This window comes from Boleophthalmus pectinirostris, unplaced genomic scaffold, assembly GCF_026225935.1.
Source record: "Boleophthalmus pectinirostris isolate CB_2022bp ecotype Guang Dong unplaced genomic scaffold, ASM2622593v1 HiC_scaffold_12, whole genome shotgun sequence".
In the NCBI taxonomy this organism is placed as follows: Eukaryota; Metazoa; Chordata; class Actinopteri; order Gobiiformes; family Gobiidae; genus Boleophthalmus; species Boleophthalmus pectinirostris.
The window spans coordinates 28789245-28803108 of NW_026571018.1; the positions used below are offsets into that span (position 1 = coordinate 28789245).

General features: G+C 37.7%; 1 protein-coding gene across 1 annotated transcript in view; it reads right to left on the reverse strand.

Annotated features, from left to right (window-relative positions):
• fgf13b (fibroblast growth factor 13b) overlaps positions 1 to 13123 on the reverse strand; it is a 34170-nt gene extending 21047 nt beyond the window's left edge. Inside the window, exons 1-2 of the mRNA XM_020920093.2 lie at positions 12922 to 13123; positions 12401 to 12511 (exon numbers count right to left, since the gene is read on the reverse strand). Coding sequence (XP_020775752.1) covers positions 12401 to 12511; positions 12922 to 13123 — 313 coding nt within the window. The remainder of the gene's footprint in view (positions 1 to 12400; positions 12512 to 12921) is intronic.
• Between the last annotated feature and the right edge of the window lie 741 nt (positions 13124 to 13864).

Genomic DNA, 13864 nt, shown 5'->3' on the forward strand with positions numbered 1-13864 from the left:
CCAACATATGTGACGTCAGTCTTTTCTACCTATAAGGAAAAGCATTTTAAAACATCTCAGGCAGATTTTATTCTGGGTTATTCCACTTCTAATGGTACCCTTATCTCAAAATTGCACAATACTTACATTTCAGTTTTATCTCAATAGCAGCTTAATATTTAGAAGAAACTAACGCTCAAACCTCCATACAAAAGAGATTTACATGGGTTATTTCTAATAGCACTTTAAATGTGTAAATACTTTTAGGAATTACAATTTTGCCCATGATCTCATTAACTTGATCAGAGCTTACCATAGTGTTGGTTCTAGTTAGGTCTTTGTTGCTCTTATAATGATTACTGGTTAGTACACAGTGCAGTATTTTCTCTATACAGTGCAGTAATAGCATGCTGATAGAATGGAAAGAGCATAACTGCGATCAATGCTTTTATGATCCTCATGTAGAGTGACAGATGTGCCCTGTTTCCATGAGTAATATTTACCATTACTAGACTTTTAGTTGATGTTTATTGTGGATCCCCCTTAGCGCACTCAAGCTGTCGCTCTTCCTCCTCTGGGTTCATTAAACAGTTCCATCCTGTTACTGCTGTTGTGATACTTAAAATTTAAACTCATTTTTAGATACATCTTAATATCTGATACCAATTTCAATACCAAAGTAGAAAAAATACACAATTTTCTATAAACAAGCTCCTGTGGAGTCCTTTACTCTTCGTTTATCATATCAGTATTTTAATAGTGATCTTTCAGGGAAGACTTCAAACTAAAAAGAGCACCATTATACCTTAATTAGGCTTAAAGGGCTATTTTCTGGTCTGTTATAATGTTGTTTCTTCATCACAAACATACCTGGAGCTGTGTTTTGTTTTGTTTCATTCACACATGTTTAACACACAAATCCTGCATATTTAGGCCAAGTTCTTCTCTCAAACAGAAAAAACACCTTGTGATGTCATGCTATGATACAAAAAGTGCTCCAGTATGTTTTTAAACTCCATACACCTTCATTATAATTATTTGGATAATTTCAGCCATGGAATCTCCAATCTCTACAGAACTAAACGTAAAAGGTAGCTATTAACTTCAATACTATTACTATTACTATGCTGTTAATTATAGCACTGCCACTGAAGTAATGCAGTACATTTTTCTAATGAACACAATTATCAAAGCTTCTGTGTTTTCTCATATAGTTACTGGTATAGTCCCTCTTTGGCTCGTTAACCTCTTTTGACATCAGACTGTCTCTAACGACACTCTTCAACAATGAGTCATCCTCAGCGCCTGACCCTGCCCTCGCCATGGAGCCGCTATCACATCACCACGGCAACGGAGGGGGGCTGCCCAGGGGGATGGAGCGGGTACAGATGAGGAGATAATGCCATAACCTGTCACCTGTCTCAGCTCAGAAGGAGATTTCCTTTGGACAAATCCTTCTGTGTCTAGGCGAAGGTTTGGACTCTTACGCTTTGTGACTTCTGCAAAAACAGTTTCCAGTGTTGATACGCAGATACTAAGGTATACTAAACCTACCACTGGCAATAGATACTCAACTGAACAAGCATCAATATTATTTTTTTTTTTTTTTTTTTTTTTTTTTTTTTTTATTTATTTCATTCATAAAGCATAAAAAGACATCTACAGTGTCACAACATCAACACACAAGAAATGAATGAAAAGGAGCAGAAAGAAGAAAAAATCTTAACTGCCCCCCTTTCCTTTTTCAAGACAAAACATCAACACTGATCGTCACTAAACATTCCTTATCAGTTCAGGCACAATTACTGATCAATTGCAAACAGTAAATCTTCATTATTATACACCACTTAGTTTTCTTTTTCATACAGACACAGTGCATTCGATTTTATATGTTTTTTAAATGTCATCATTGTACTTGATTCTTTTATTTCTTTGTCAAGACTATTCCATAAGTTCACTCCTTTCACAGCGACACTTCGCTCCATAACCTTGGTTCTGAATCTGGGTTTTTTAAACATGTAGGTTCCTTTTAAATTGTAGTGGCTTGTTCTCATCTCAAACAGTTTTTGAATATTTACAGGTAATAAATTACACTTTGCTTTATACATGACTTTGAATACTTAAGTCAACAATAGACTGCATTTTCAACACTTTAAGTTGAACAAATATTGATGGCTCTCTACAATGACTGCTGGTGATAATTCTCAAGGCCCTTTTTTGTAAAATAAATAAAGGTTGTAGGTAAGTTTTACATGTTGAACCCCAAATTTCCACACAGTACATCAGATATGGTACAATTATAGAGTTATACAAAGTTACTAATGCTGTACTATTTAGTGAGAACTTTATTTTATGCAGAACAGCAATGGCTTTGGAAATGTTGCCTTTTGTGTAATTTATATGAGATCTCCAGTTTAGACCTTCATCAATCATAACTCCTAAAAATTTAGTTTCATTTACTCTTTGAATTTGTATCCCATCTATTTCTAAAGTTATGTTGTCTTTTTTCTTTTTATCATTAAATAAAATGAAATTTGTTTTTTTAACATTCATAATCAATCCATTTAAATCAAACCAATATTTAACTTTTCTTAGCTCTTTGTTAACTTTACTTGTGACTCTTTTATGTCTTTCCAGAGTAAAATAATGTTGTGTCATCAGCAAATAGAATTTCCCAAGCTCGGACACTTTAACAAAATCATTCATATACAATATAAATAATTTGGGCCCAAGAATCGAGCCTTGGGGCACACCCCATTTAATATCATACCTTTCTGATTCGGTGTTGTTGAGTTGCACATATTGTTTCCTGTTTCCTAAATAGCTTGCTATCCACTGATGAGCCACCCTCGAATGCCATCTTGTTAATTTTCATAAGTAATCTTGAATGGTTTATTACATCAAAAGCTTTTTGTAAGTCAATGAATATACTTAAAAAATAATTACCATTGTCAATTTCAGTAGCTATTTTTTCAGTTAGTTCCATTATTGCCATTGCTGTTGAATGCTCTGCCCTAAATCATACTGATTATCATTCAGTATGTCTGTTTTTGCAAAAACTATCAAGTCTTATTGAAAACACCTTTTCCAATATTTTTGTCAATGAAACTGGCCTATAGTTTGAGAAGTTATGTTTATCACCATTTTTATAAAGAGGAACTATTTTTGCTAATTTCATTTTATCTGTCCCGTTGTAATGATAGATTGCATATGTATGTGAAAGGCTCAATACACCATCAATTATATTTTTCACAATCATCATGTCCAAACCCTCACAGTCAGTTGATCTTTTGTTTCCACAGTTTTTAAAATTTTTATTCATCTTTTCCCACTTGCCAGAACAATCTGCAGTTAAATTATCTTCTAACTTTTTAAAAGTTTCTGCAAGGCTCCCAACATTAGCAAAATATTCACAAAACTCATCTGATCATCGTATATGTCAATATTTTTCCAAAGTAGTGTGGATAAAGATCGAATGTCATAACAGAAAAAAATGACTAATGTTTTGTGTCGAAAATTACATTCTATATTAATTCTCATCATCATCATCATCATGATAATTCATCATGAAATTGGTATCAAGTATCAAGACTATTGCTAAGAATCAAAACTGAGTTTGAAATTTTAGTATAGAGGTTGCCTGGGATCCAGAATAAACTCTTTTGTTCAATACTTTATGAAGATGTGAGTCTGGTCACTGGGGAACAGAGATGGGACCATGTCGTTGTTTTGTAAGTCCCAAGTAAGTCTCAAGTCTTTGACCTCAAGTCCGACTGAAGTCCCAATCAAATACAGGTAAGTCCAAGTCGAGTCTCGAGTCACTGGTTTATAAGTCCAAGTCAAGTCCAAGACATCTGCTCTGAGCTTCAAGTCATTTCAAGTCGGTAAACCAAAGTGCCAAATATAGCTTAGATTTTGCAATTTATATGACTAGTAAGACAAATTATACTTATTAAGTCATAGTATATTTCTATATGAGTATCTATAGAGTATATAAGAGTTGTAGAAATGCAATTTTTCCTTTTTAAATTTCTTGACAAGATCTTAGATTGAATCATTACAGTCAGAATAGAACAAATTCAGATTTAAAAGTGCTTCTCAAGTCCCAAATCACTGACCTTCAAGTCCAAGTTGAGTCCCAATTCTTAGTCCATTTTATCAAGTCTCAAGTCCTAAAAATAGTGACTCAAGTCTGACTGGAGTCCAAATCACGACTTGCAAGTCCCAAACTTTGCTGGCAAATCTCCCAGTTTTCAGATGGCCCTGATTAACAGATGGATTAGCCAATCAGGGACATGCATGATCTGTTTGTATCAGAAAAAATAAAGGAAAAAATATCACAGAGGACTAAAAAAAAAAGAGGATTTCTGCAGAATCAATGAGTGCAGCACTAAACTTGCAAATGAGGGTGTGGGGACCAGACTGATATCTACTATGTGTAAGCAATTTTATCAACACAATATAGGGACAGTCAGTAACTAAATGATCTTCAATAGAAAATGAAATATGCAAAATGGAGTTGTGTTCAATTTCAATCCAAATTAAGACTTGTAGTAAGTATTTGCTGAGCTCTGTATGGCTATCTTTGTTACTTTCATATTTCAAAGTTGTATTATATCATGTTATGTATGAACTGGCTCCCTTATTTTGTTGTGTAATAGTTTGTTTATTTGATGTAACTCCAATTAATTGCTCCTAGAGGGATAATTAAAGCCATCTGAAATCTAAATTGATGTTTTAAATGTAAGGACATATTTTTTCAGTGGTAAATGCCACTTTCATTAAGCAATAAAAACAGTATAAGCTTATTTTGGCACTTTAATTACCCTTCCTGAGCCTTTTAAACATATTCATATTTTAGATTTTTAGAGCTGAGAACATGGCAAAAATCTGGGCAGCCTACAAACCTCTTCATAAAATCGTCTTTATAAAATATACCATGTTGTTTCCAGACATTCTAAATTATTTGTGCAATAATGTAAGCTTCATACAGTGACACAAACACAACAATAATACACTGAACAATATTAAAACGCTGGCGCTGAATTGTTCCTTACACTGAATGCCTTCCAAAGCATCTCCATAAAAATGGTTATCACATTCCCGAAACACAGTGTGACCCATTTGCACATGTTTTATTGCTCTAACCTTGTTATAAGACATAGTAGTTGGTGGTAAACTAATTTGTCTGACCTGCTGACTACAACCTGCTGACCTGTTACATAAAGGCTCTTTAGTGTGGTCCATGTACTGAACAGGACATTGCTTACCACACTGACCTTCATCTAACTTTGTTTTGAGAGAAGGTGAATACATGTGTCTCTGCTTACAATGTGTGTGTGTGTGTTTTTCCTTTTTGGTTTGCTCAAGTCCATATTATTTTATAACTAAATGAGTATGGTTTAATAAGTTGTTGTGCTAATTCAGTATCACCATACATGTAACTCACAGTAATCTTAAAGGTGCACTGCGTAACTTTTCCGGAGAGGGTCCCCAACCCGTTTGTCTTCATGGAGATGTTAATGCTTTGGTGTAAATATCCATGATATTAAAACTAATCTGTCTTACATTTATTCATAAGTTTAGGTGTTATTTATTGCTTATACTGTGAGTGGAGTCGCCTCTCCATAAATCTAACCTGTAAGATTCATATGTTTTGGCCATACTGTGGAACATTCTATGAACAATTACGTAGTGCATCTTTAAAGTTGCATTGTGTTACTTTTCTAGTGGACGGTCCTTCAAATGCTTTTCTCCGTGGAGAACAGCATAGACTATAGAGACTTTATTTATTTAAAATGTTATTATTTTATATTTAGCTTGTTCTGCATTCAATGTTTAAGCAAAACTATTATTAAACATTTATTTTAATAAGAAAAGGTTTAACATTACATATCTTGAAAGAAGAGTAAACATGCAGATGGTGTTGACATTATTTAATAAATATTTAGTTTGGCCCAAGACTTAGTCCCAGTTTTTAATTTTGGCCCCGAATTAGAGTTTGACACCCCTGGTCTAGACGTTTCACAGTATGATATTAAAACTTTCTATCTTCATGGAGACCAATCAAACTAAGTTACAGGTGAGATCTGTGGAGAGGCAACCTCGCTCGCAGTCAGAATGCCTGATTTTCTAGTTATTTTTGAGCTACAAAATCACCTGCAATTGAATAAATGTAAGGTAGAACTGTTTAATGTCATACTGTGGAACATTCCAGGGAAAGCAACGACACAACGATAGAAACAAACATGTAACGAACCCCCAAACAAAAAGTTACATAGTATTTCTTTAACTCACAGTTAACAGTGAACATTTTGACTTTTTGACTTCTTGACTTGGGGGCTTTTGGATTTTCGAATTAAACCCCACCAGGCCACAGCTCATTTATTCATCACCAGCATCATTATTTTGCTTGGATGGAAAACCCAATCTTCATATGCAACCAAGTACATAGTCTAATAATATCTTCATCTAAAAATGGCTGTGAGTCACTTGATGCGGCTGAAAAAGTTAAGACCTTATTTGTCCTTATATAGGTTTAGGCCATTGCGTATACAGTAGGTCTGCGTGGCATCGAGCTTGGCCCCATTAGCAAAGCAGCAGATACTTTGTCGACTATTTTGATTTATGACAAAGCTGTTTTAACTACAGCAACACAACATTTTCTGAACTCGCGAGATGAAGCTACACTCAGGACTGTCAGGACGTCCTTAGCCGGAGTAGTGGCCTGTGTAGTGTAAAAGTTTTATTAGGTTTAGGGGGAAAACTGAAGTATACAGAGGACAGGACTGTTATACATTCATACCATACTCCATACAGCTGTACAACAACTACAACACTGCAACAACTACAACACTGTTTTCTCTTTACAACACCTTGTATATATATATATTATTTTTATTTTTTCTTATACATATACATTTAAATGGTTATGCCTTATTTTGACAACAGTCTCTTGCTATTTTTGCAACTACCATTTATATTTTTGCTTTGTTATTATAATATATTGTGATGTGTGAGCTACTGTGTCCAAATTATTTCTCTTGTGGATCAATAAAGTTTGTCTAAGCCTAAGAAACCCATCCAGACAAAGCAGATCTTTTTATAATTGCCACAGAAATCTGCCACACGATTCAGGACACATAGAACATATTGTGCCCCTATTTTTAGTTAAATTCTATTAAATGTTGCCCTTTGATTTCTCAGGGAGTAAAGTTAAATCGTTTTGGGCTTATCTTGTCATGCTTGTCAGTTTCTGGTCGGACAAAATGTCTGTGGTCAGTGTAGCAATCACTTCAATCAAAGCAGACCAGATTTTAGTGAGGACTCAAATGGTGGGATTCACTGAAGCTTGAAAAACACCAAGTTTGAGATTTCCAAAAAAGTCTCAAATATCAAAAGACGTTCAGGGTGCTACATTAAGTAACTCCATGTCATCTCCTTCAACCCTCTTCTCTCTAAATGATCAACCGTAATGTATGTAAATGTCAAATTAAAGCTGAATATTGTCTTCAGAAACGTCCAAAACTTCACCTTTTTAATGAGGCAGCTACTGTATGCTGTTTCTGTCTAGCATCTGTGATTGGTATGTCAGAATGAACTGTAATAAAGATCTACTGGGCACGATTTTAATTGGATCAAACACCACTGAAAAGTCTTGGTCCTTCAACTTTGTTTCACTGCATTGAATCTGTGGCCTCAACAGACTGTATAAAATTGCAATAAAATAAATCACAATCAAAACAATGACCAATGAAATGCACATTAACAATAGATTATGTGCCTATCTATTGTGTGCTTAAATATTTTTACACTAAAGGTCAAAAAGGAGCATTGAGAATCAGTACTGTTTCATTTTCAAGCGCCCAACTATTAACATTCACATCACATTGTTCGGCTAATCCAGTAAAATATGACAATAAGGATAGTTCATTGTGCCTCCGTTTTGGCTAAATGGAAGGTGTAATGACAGTTAAATTAAAACTGCAATTTGAATGGATACTAAAATGGATATTAAAATTGAAAACATTTTAAATAGCATTTTGATTTAAAACAACATAATAAAAGATTAGTCCACTGGGTTAAGGTTGAAAACTGTGATGCTGATTTCAATTTTAAGGTAAATCACCAAATATGTCATCATGCCATGCAACTGGACCAGCCCCACCTACAGCTGCAGCTATAGGCTTTGAGTAGTGGATATGTTTTATTTTGTGCCAAAATGGATGTACAGCACTGCTGACTCTTACATGTATTCCCATTTAGTCAGTACAGACCTGAGGGCGTGCATGAGGGGTGAGGGAAAACAGGAATTACTGGAGCAATGGAGTCTTGAATGCAGGAGAATAAAGTCACTCAAACATACATGAATCACTCTAAATAAAACTGAGTGAGTAAATAGAAGCTTTGAAATGGTTTATTGTTTAACTTAGCTTGAAGAGGGATTCCAACATGAAAGAGCCAAGAGGAAAAAAAATCATGTTAATTTTTTTGGACAATGCCTTTTTTCTGTTGTCATGTTTAGGGCAGAAGCTGAGCAGAATTTACATTTGTGTGTGACACAAACATAATTACTGAGGCCGTTTGACAGGTGGACTCTTATTGCTCTGATTCCGGTGTGTTCTCTGTAATGATTGTGAGCCAGTGAATAGATTACATGGATCAGTCCAATCACACCGGAGTCACGGCTCGGCGCTTGTACATGTGGAGGCGTTTCATGATATAGGTACAAATCCATAGAATCGTCTAATTCTGTCAGGAACTCTTAAATTGTTCACAGCTCTAAAAAGAAGATTAAAAGGTCATCTTTAAAAAGTGCAATACGTCTTCTTGATGGGATTGTTGTCGGTCCCAACTATGGAGAAGGTTCACCACATTCTAGAATATAATGGCATCATTACAGATGGAGGGTGAGGGTCTACACAGCTCTAAGGCAAATTCCCTACTCCTAATCAAATAGATACACAGTTTAGAACTCTGCAACATAACATGAACCCAACCTAATAAAGAGGTGAACACAAACAACAACAACAACAACATAACAAATTGTAAAACTAATAATTGTCCAAAAAAAAGTTTTATTGTAATTTTAATAGTAGTTGTATTAGTATAGCAGTAGTATTAGTATTAGAAGTAGTAGTAGTAGTAGTAGTAGTAGTAGTAGTAATTATTTAGTCATTTTGCAGCACTACAAAAAAGCACTACAACTCCATGGATCATTGAGAGGGTTTAGGCTGAAGTAAAAAGTACTTCAAACTCTAACTGGAGAATAATTAAGAACCCAGGTTTAAACCAGTCACTAAACCAGGATTTAAGAGCTAATCAGGCTGAAATAGTAAAATAATAATAAATATATACATAAATGAATAAATAAAGAAATAAAATGTGTAGTGCCAAAGACTAGACTAAACCAATCCATCTTAAAAACAAATGCATAATATAAAATCTGAATCTAAACCAGGACTAAACGAGACAAATAAAATTTTAAACTACACCACTTCTGTACAACTTGAAGAAATCCACCATTCACAAGGATTACTGTTTATAAGCTACCGTTTGGGAACCTTTGCTCTATTTAAAAGCACCTCCTCACCCTCTCTTGTTTGAGTGCTAGTATTTTGTTTTTTGCTTGCCTTTGTGCACAACAGTTGGTGGCCTGGGAAGTAGCAGAGATTAATGTGTAATGCTGGCAACACCAACTGTGCTCCGAGCTCACAGTGATGGAGTCAGAGACACAACAACGTAATAGAATTAGCTGTATCAATCACATGTTGTGGAGTGTGAACGCGTGGGGATGATAGCGCTAAATTGATTATATGTAAGTTGTACTAGCGTCTTCAATCATTCAGGGGGGATCCGATGTTGTACTGAGAAGATTGCCATTAACAGCCAGTCTCTCCGGTATTCTCACAACAACACGCAGCTGTTTGCAAATGAAATGACTCAAATAACATTCACCAAATGAAATGTCGAACTGGATATCGTGGAAAATTACAGGACCTGTTACACTACCGAGGAAATAATGCTGAGAATTTTGATCCATGCATGCACTGATTATGTAGATTCATTCACCAACAATAAATATTAGAGGTGTTTAGTCACAGAATAATCAGACAGTACTGAAATATAAAGAATTGAAGCAAGACACAAAGAGACCTGTCACAATAATTACTAGAATATCGAACAATAATTTTTGGGGATCAATATTAATCATGGTTACTTTTTCTTTGTAATAGTGCACATTTGGAATATTAGTTTTTTTTTTTACTTCGATCAGATTTGAACTATAGAAGGTAGAATTATGAACTTCTATGACTCATTGTTGCTACAACCTAACTACATAAGTGTTGATTTGTGTTACTTACTCATATTTTCAAATAATATTGTACATTTAGATCATTTTTAGGGGATAGGTCTGCTTTATGGTTTGGTTTCAGTAATGTCTGTCATTTAGATTTACTTCAGCAATGTACTGTATCATACATCAAAATGTGTTATCTGCCTGCACACAAATATGCTCGACAATAATTTCGCCTTGATGGGGGACTCTCGCCAGTCAGGCTGGAGCCACCTAGTGCCTCCGCTCAATTTCATTTCTCTCCAGCAACTACGTCAGGAATTGGAATACACTAGATGGTTCGCAAAAACCCCAGAAGTGCGACTTCGGGCACCAGCCATTCAGCGAAGAGCCTTACATTGTGTGTTGGCAACGATTCAACGATCCAGATCAAGGGTTTAAAGGTGAAACAAAGAGAATGTTTGGTGAATTTTATCAAGGGGAAAGACATTATTGCCCTTCTTCCTATGGGATTTGGGAAAAGTTTAATATACCAGTTAGCCCCGTTAACGGCGCATTACGTATATCACGACCAAATAGCAGCAATTGGTTAAATAAAAAAAGTACCCACCTACCGTCGAGTGAATGAATTCTGATGCTGCGAGGTCAAACAGTTTCCCCGAAGTGAAACTAGCTGATGAATCAGGCTAGACTCTCGCTAGTTCAGGGATAAATTCTATATCCCACCCACAAAAGAGAATAAATTAAATCTCCTTAGTGAGTAATACTCCCTGAAATAAATATGATCTGCATTATCTATGTTCAAATGATTAATTGCTCCATTAATTGTACTAACTGAACCCTCTCAAACTTGTAATTATTGAAGCTCATGGATGTTCAAAGAAGATGTACGACGCTTATTGTTGGGTATTTTAAGACATAACTTGCATTAATCATTGTTTTATATTACATTATTATTATAGCCTCATCTGTTACAATGCCTTGATAATAACTACACAGGAAATGCAGTCCGCTAGATCTCCACAAAGCTAAATGGAAAAGAAAATGAATTTGTCTACTCCTTATAGCTAACCCTATCTCTAGGCTGAGCCTGCTAGCACAAAATATTTGCTTCTGTACTGGAGAGCCTTGGGTTTCCTTGTCAGATTTCCCCTCAAACGAAAAACCAGTCTTGAAATTAGATTCAGGATTACAATCAAATCAACCAAGACTTGCTTTTCAGCGTTGGACACATTGCACCGTTCATCGGATCTGAAAGCAACATGCTCCAAGGGCCACGTAATTCAGACCAAATATAATTATCTCCAAAAACAAAACCGCTCTTTTATTCTGTGCTCTGTGTGAATGATGTTTTCACTGTGATTTACAAGCACTAAAGGTTTTCGGCTTCGAGATTAAATGGCACATGGGCCAATCTCCTGAAACGCTGCTTGGCGTCGCTTTGAAGGGAAACTTTAATGGAAATTTATGCCGTCTGTTTGCGCGAGATTGTTTGAATGCCAGAACACAGACGCTTGCATTTAGGAAAGCTGTGGAGGAGGAGAGCGGAGGTCTTACTGCACTTGTGTTGAACATGTGATCTTTTAATTAGCTTTTTTACACACATCTGTTTCCATTTGTTGTTATTTGTTGTATGAGTGCAACTTTTGCTGAACTGAACAAACTGAAATGAGTATCTGAGATGTTATGCTGCTGCTTGTCATTGTAAAATCTACATAACTACATAATTTACATATGTATGCATCTACATAATACATCACTGAAACACATGGACTGAATCATTGCTTCATGAATGTCATAGGTTTTAAATATTTTACTTCAATTAATGCCAACTTTTGTTAACAACAGCAAAAATAGGCTAATGCACAATGCCACATTATTGATCAGTGCAGTACCACATTAAATAATCAAATATCAATCAATAATGTTACAAATTTTAACCAGAAAATAGAGAAAACTACAAAGATCGTACTTTAATTTTAGGAGAAAATATTTTTGTAAATTTTTGTGTTAAAACATAAAATTCACAATGTAAAAACACTGCTCTCTGCACTGTCACGTTTCATAAACAGGCAAAGATGAACAGCTGTTTACTGTTTTTTGGATCCATGCAGACAAGCTTACCGTAGGTGCTGTCCTCATCCTTGGTGCCGTCGATGGTGCCGTCCGGTTGCATCTGCAGCTGGAAGCCCTGTCGACTGGAGAGCCTGGTCACTATCCCCTTCAGCTGGGGCTCTGGGGGGGAACAGGAGAGCAGTGAGACACATACACAAACACAGAGCCCCTGTTACACAAGAACAAGCTGCTGTTCTAAGTGGGTCTCCAGCACCGAGCCTAAACATGTTGGATGTGCTTCAAAAACAAACTGTGAAACCTTAACTTCAGCTGCTCTGCTGCTCAGCCCAAGCTCATGGGACAGAGTCGTGCAGCTGGATGTGCCAGGGTGACATGGAGAGATGGAGGTGATGGAGAGAGGAGACACACAAGGACCTGATGGACACAATGGACACAGATGGAGACATTGTGGAAATAAGACAGTGGACACTCATGGACAGTGCAGTGATGGAGATGTGAAGCAGCCTGTGGCCTGAGGAGATGGATGAGCAGTGGAGATGTTGTGATGCTGACACGGTCCTGACCCGAACCTGGAGGTCGCTTCCTCTTCCGTTTCTTCCTCGAGCCGAATAGTTTGACCCGTGAGAACACATTGAGTTTGCTGGGCTTATCGTTGGCGCCTTTGCTGTTGCTGGGGCTGCCGCTGCCGCGGCACTGGTTCTGCTTCTCGCGCTCCCGCGCCTGCCGCTTCTGACGGATGAGCGAGCTGGCGATGGCCGCTGCCCGGGACATGTTGCCGCTGGAGCGTGCAGGCTACGGCGGGAACAGAGGGGTGCAGGGCGGGGGTCTACGCCGCCCACGGCTCAGTTCGCATCAGACACGCAGCCGCTGCAGTCTCGGTCTCCTCCATCGGTGCGTCCGGTTCATGGAAGTCCTTCACCAAATCCACTAGGTCCCCCACAGGGGTCCGGGAGCTTCCCCCCACTCTCGTGCCTGTCCCGGGAGAGCGCGTGAGGGAGACACGCTGATCCAGTCCGGGTTCAAGGCGCGAATCAACAGCTTACAGCGCGCTCTACACCGTGCTCCCGCTGTCTCCTTTCACTGCAGCGGTCTCTGCTTCCTCTGTCAGTGCCCCTATGATCCTCTTCGTTGTCCGTGACACCAATGCAGCAGTGAAGACAGCACAGTGCGGGGCGTTTGTCAATGAAACGGCGCGGAGCTGCCAGTGCGAGCGGCGGAGCATGGTGCATCCGTGCCGTTCATAAAACTGCTGCAGCGCTGCTGCCCGCCCCAGAAATGAGGAGGAGGGGGTGTACGTGGAGAAGAGGCGAGAGGGAGGGGGCACCTGTAGCCCGAAGCCCACGTGGCATGATATTTACATGTTGAGGCTGATGGGAGATACGGGGGCGGGTAGCTGGGACAGGTGAATGAATGAAAGTCTTTTGAGTGTGTGCGCACGTGTGCGTGTACATGAGCGTGCCAACATGTGTGTGCACGTGCGTGCGTGTGGTGGGGCTCTAATGGAAAGGGGTG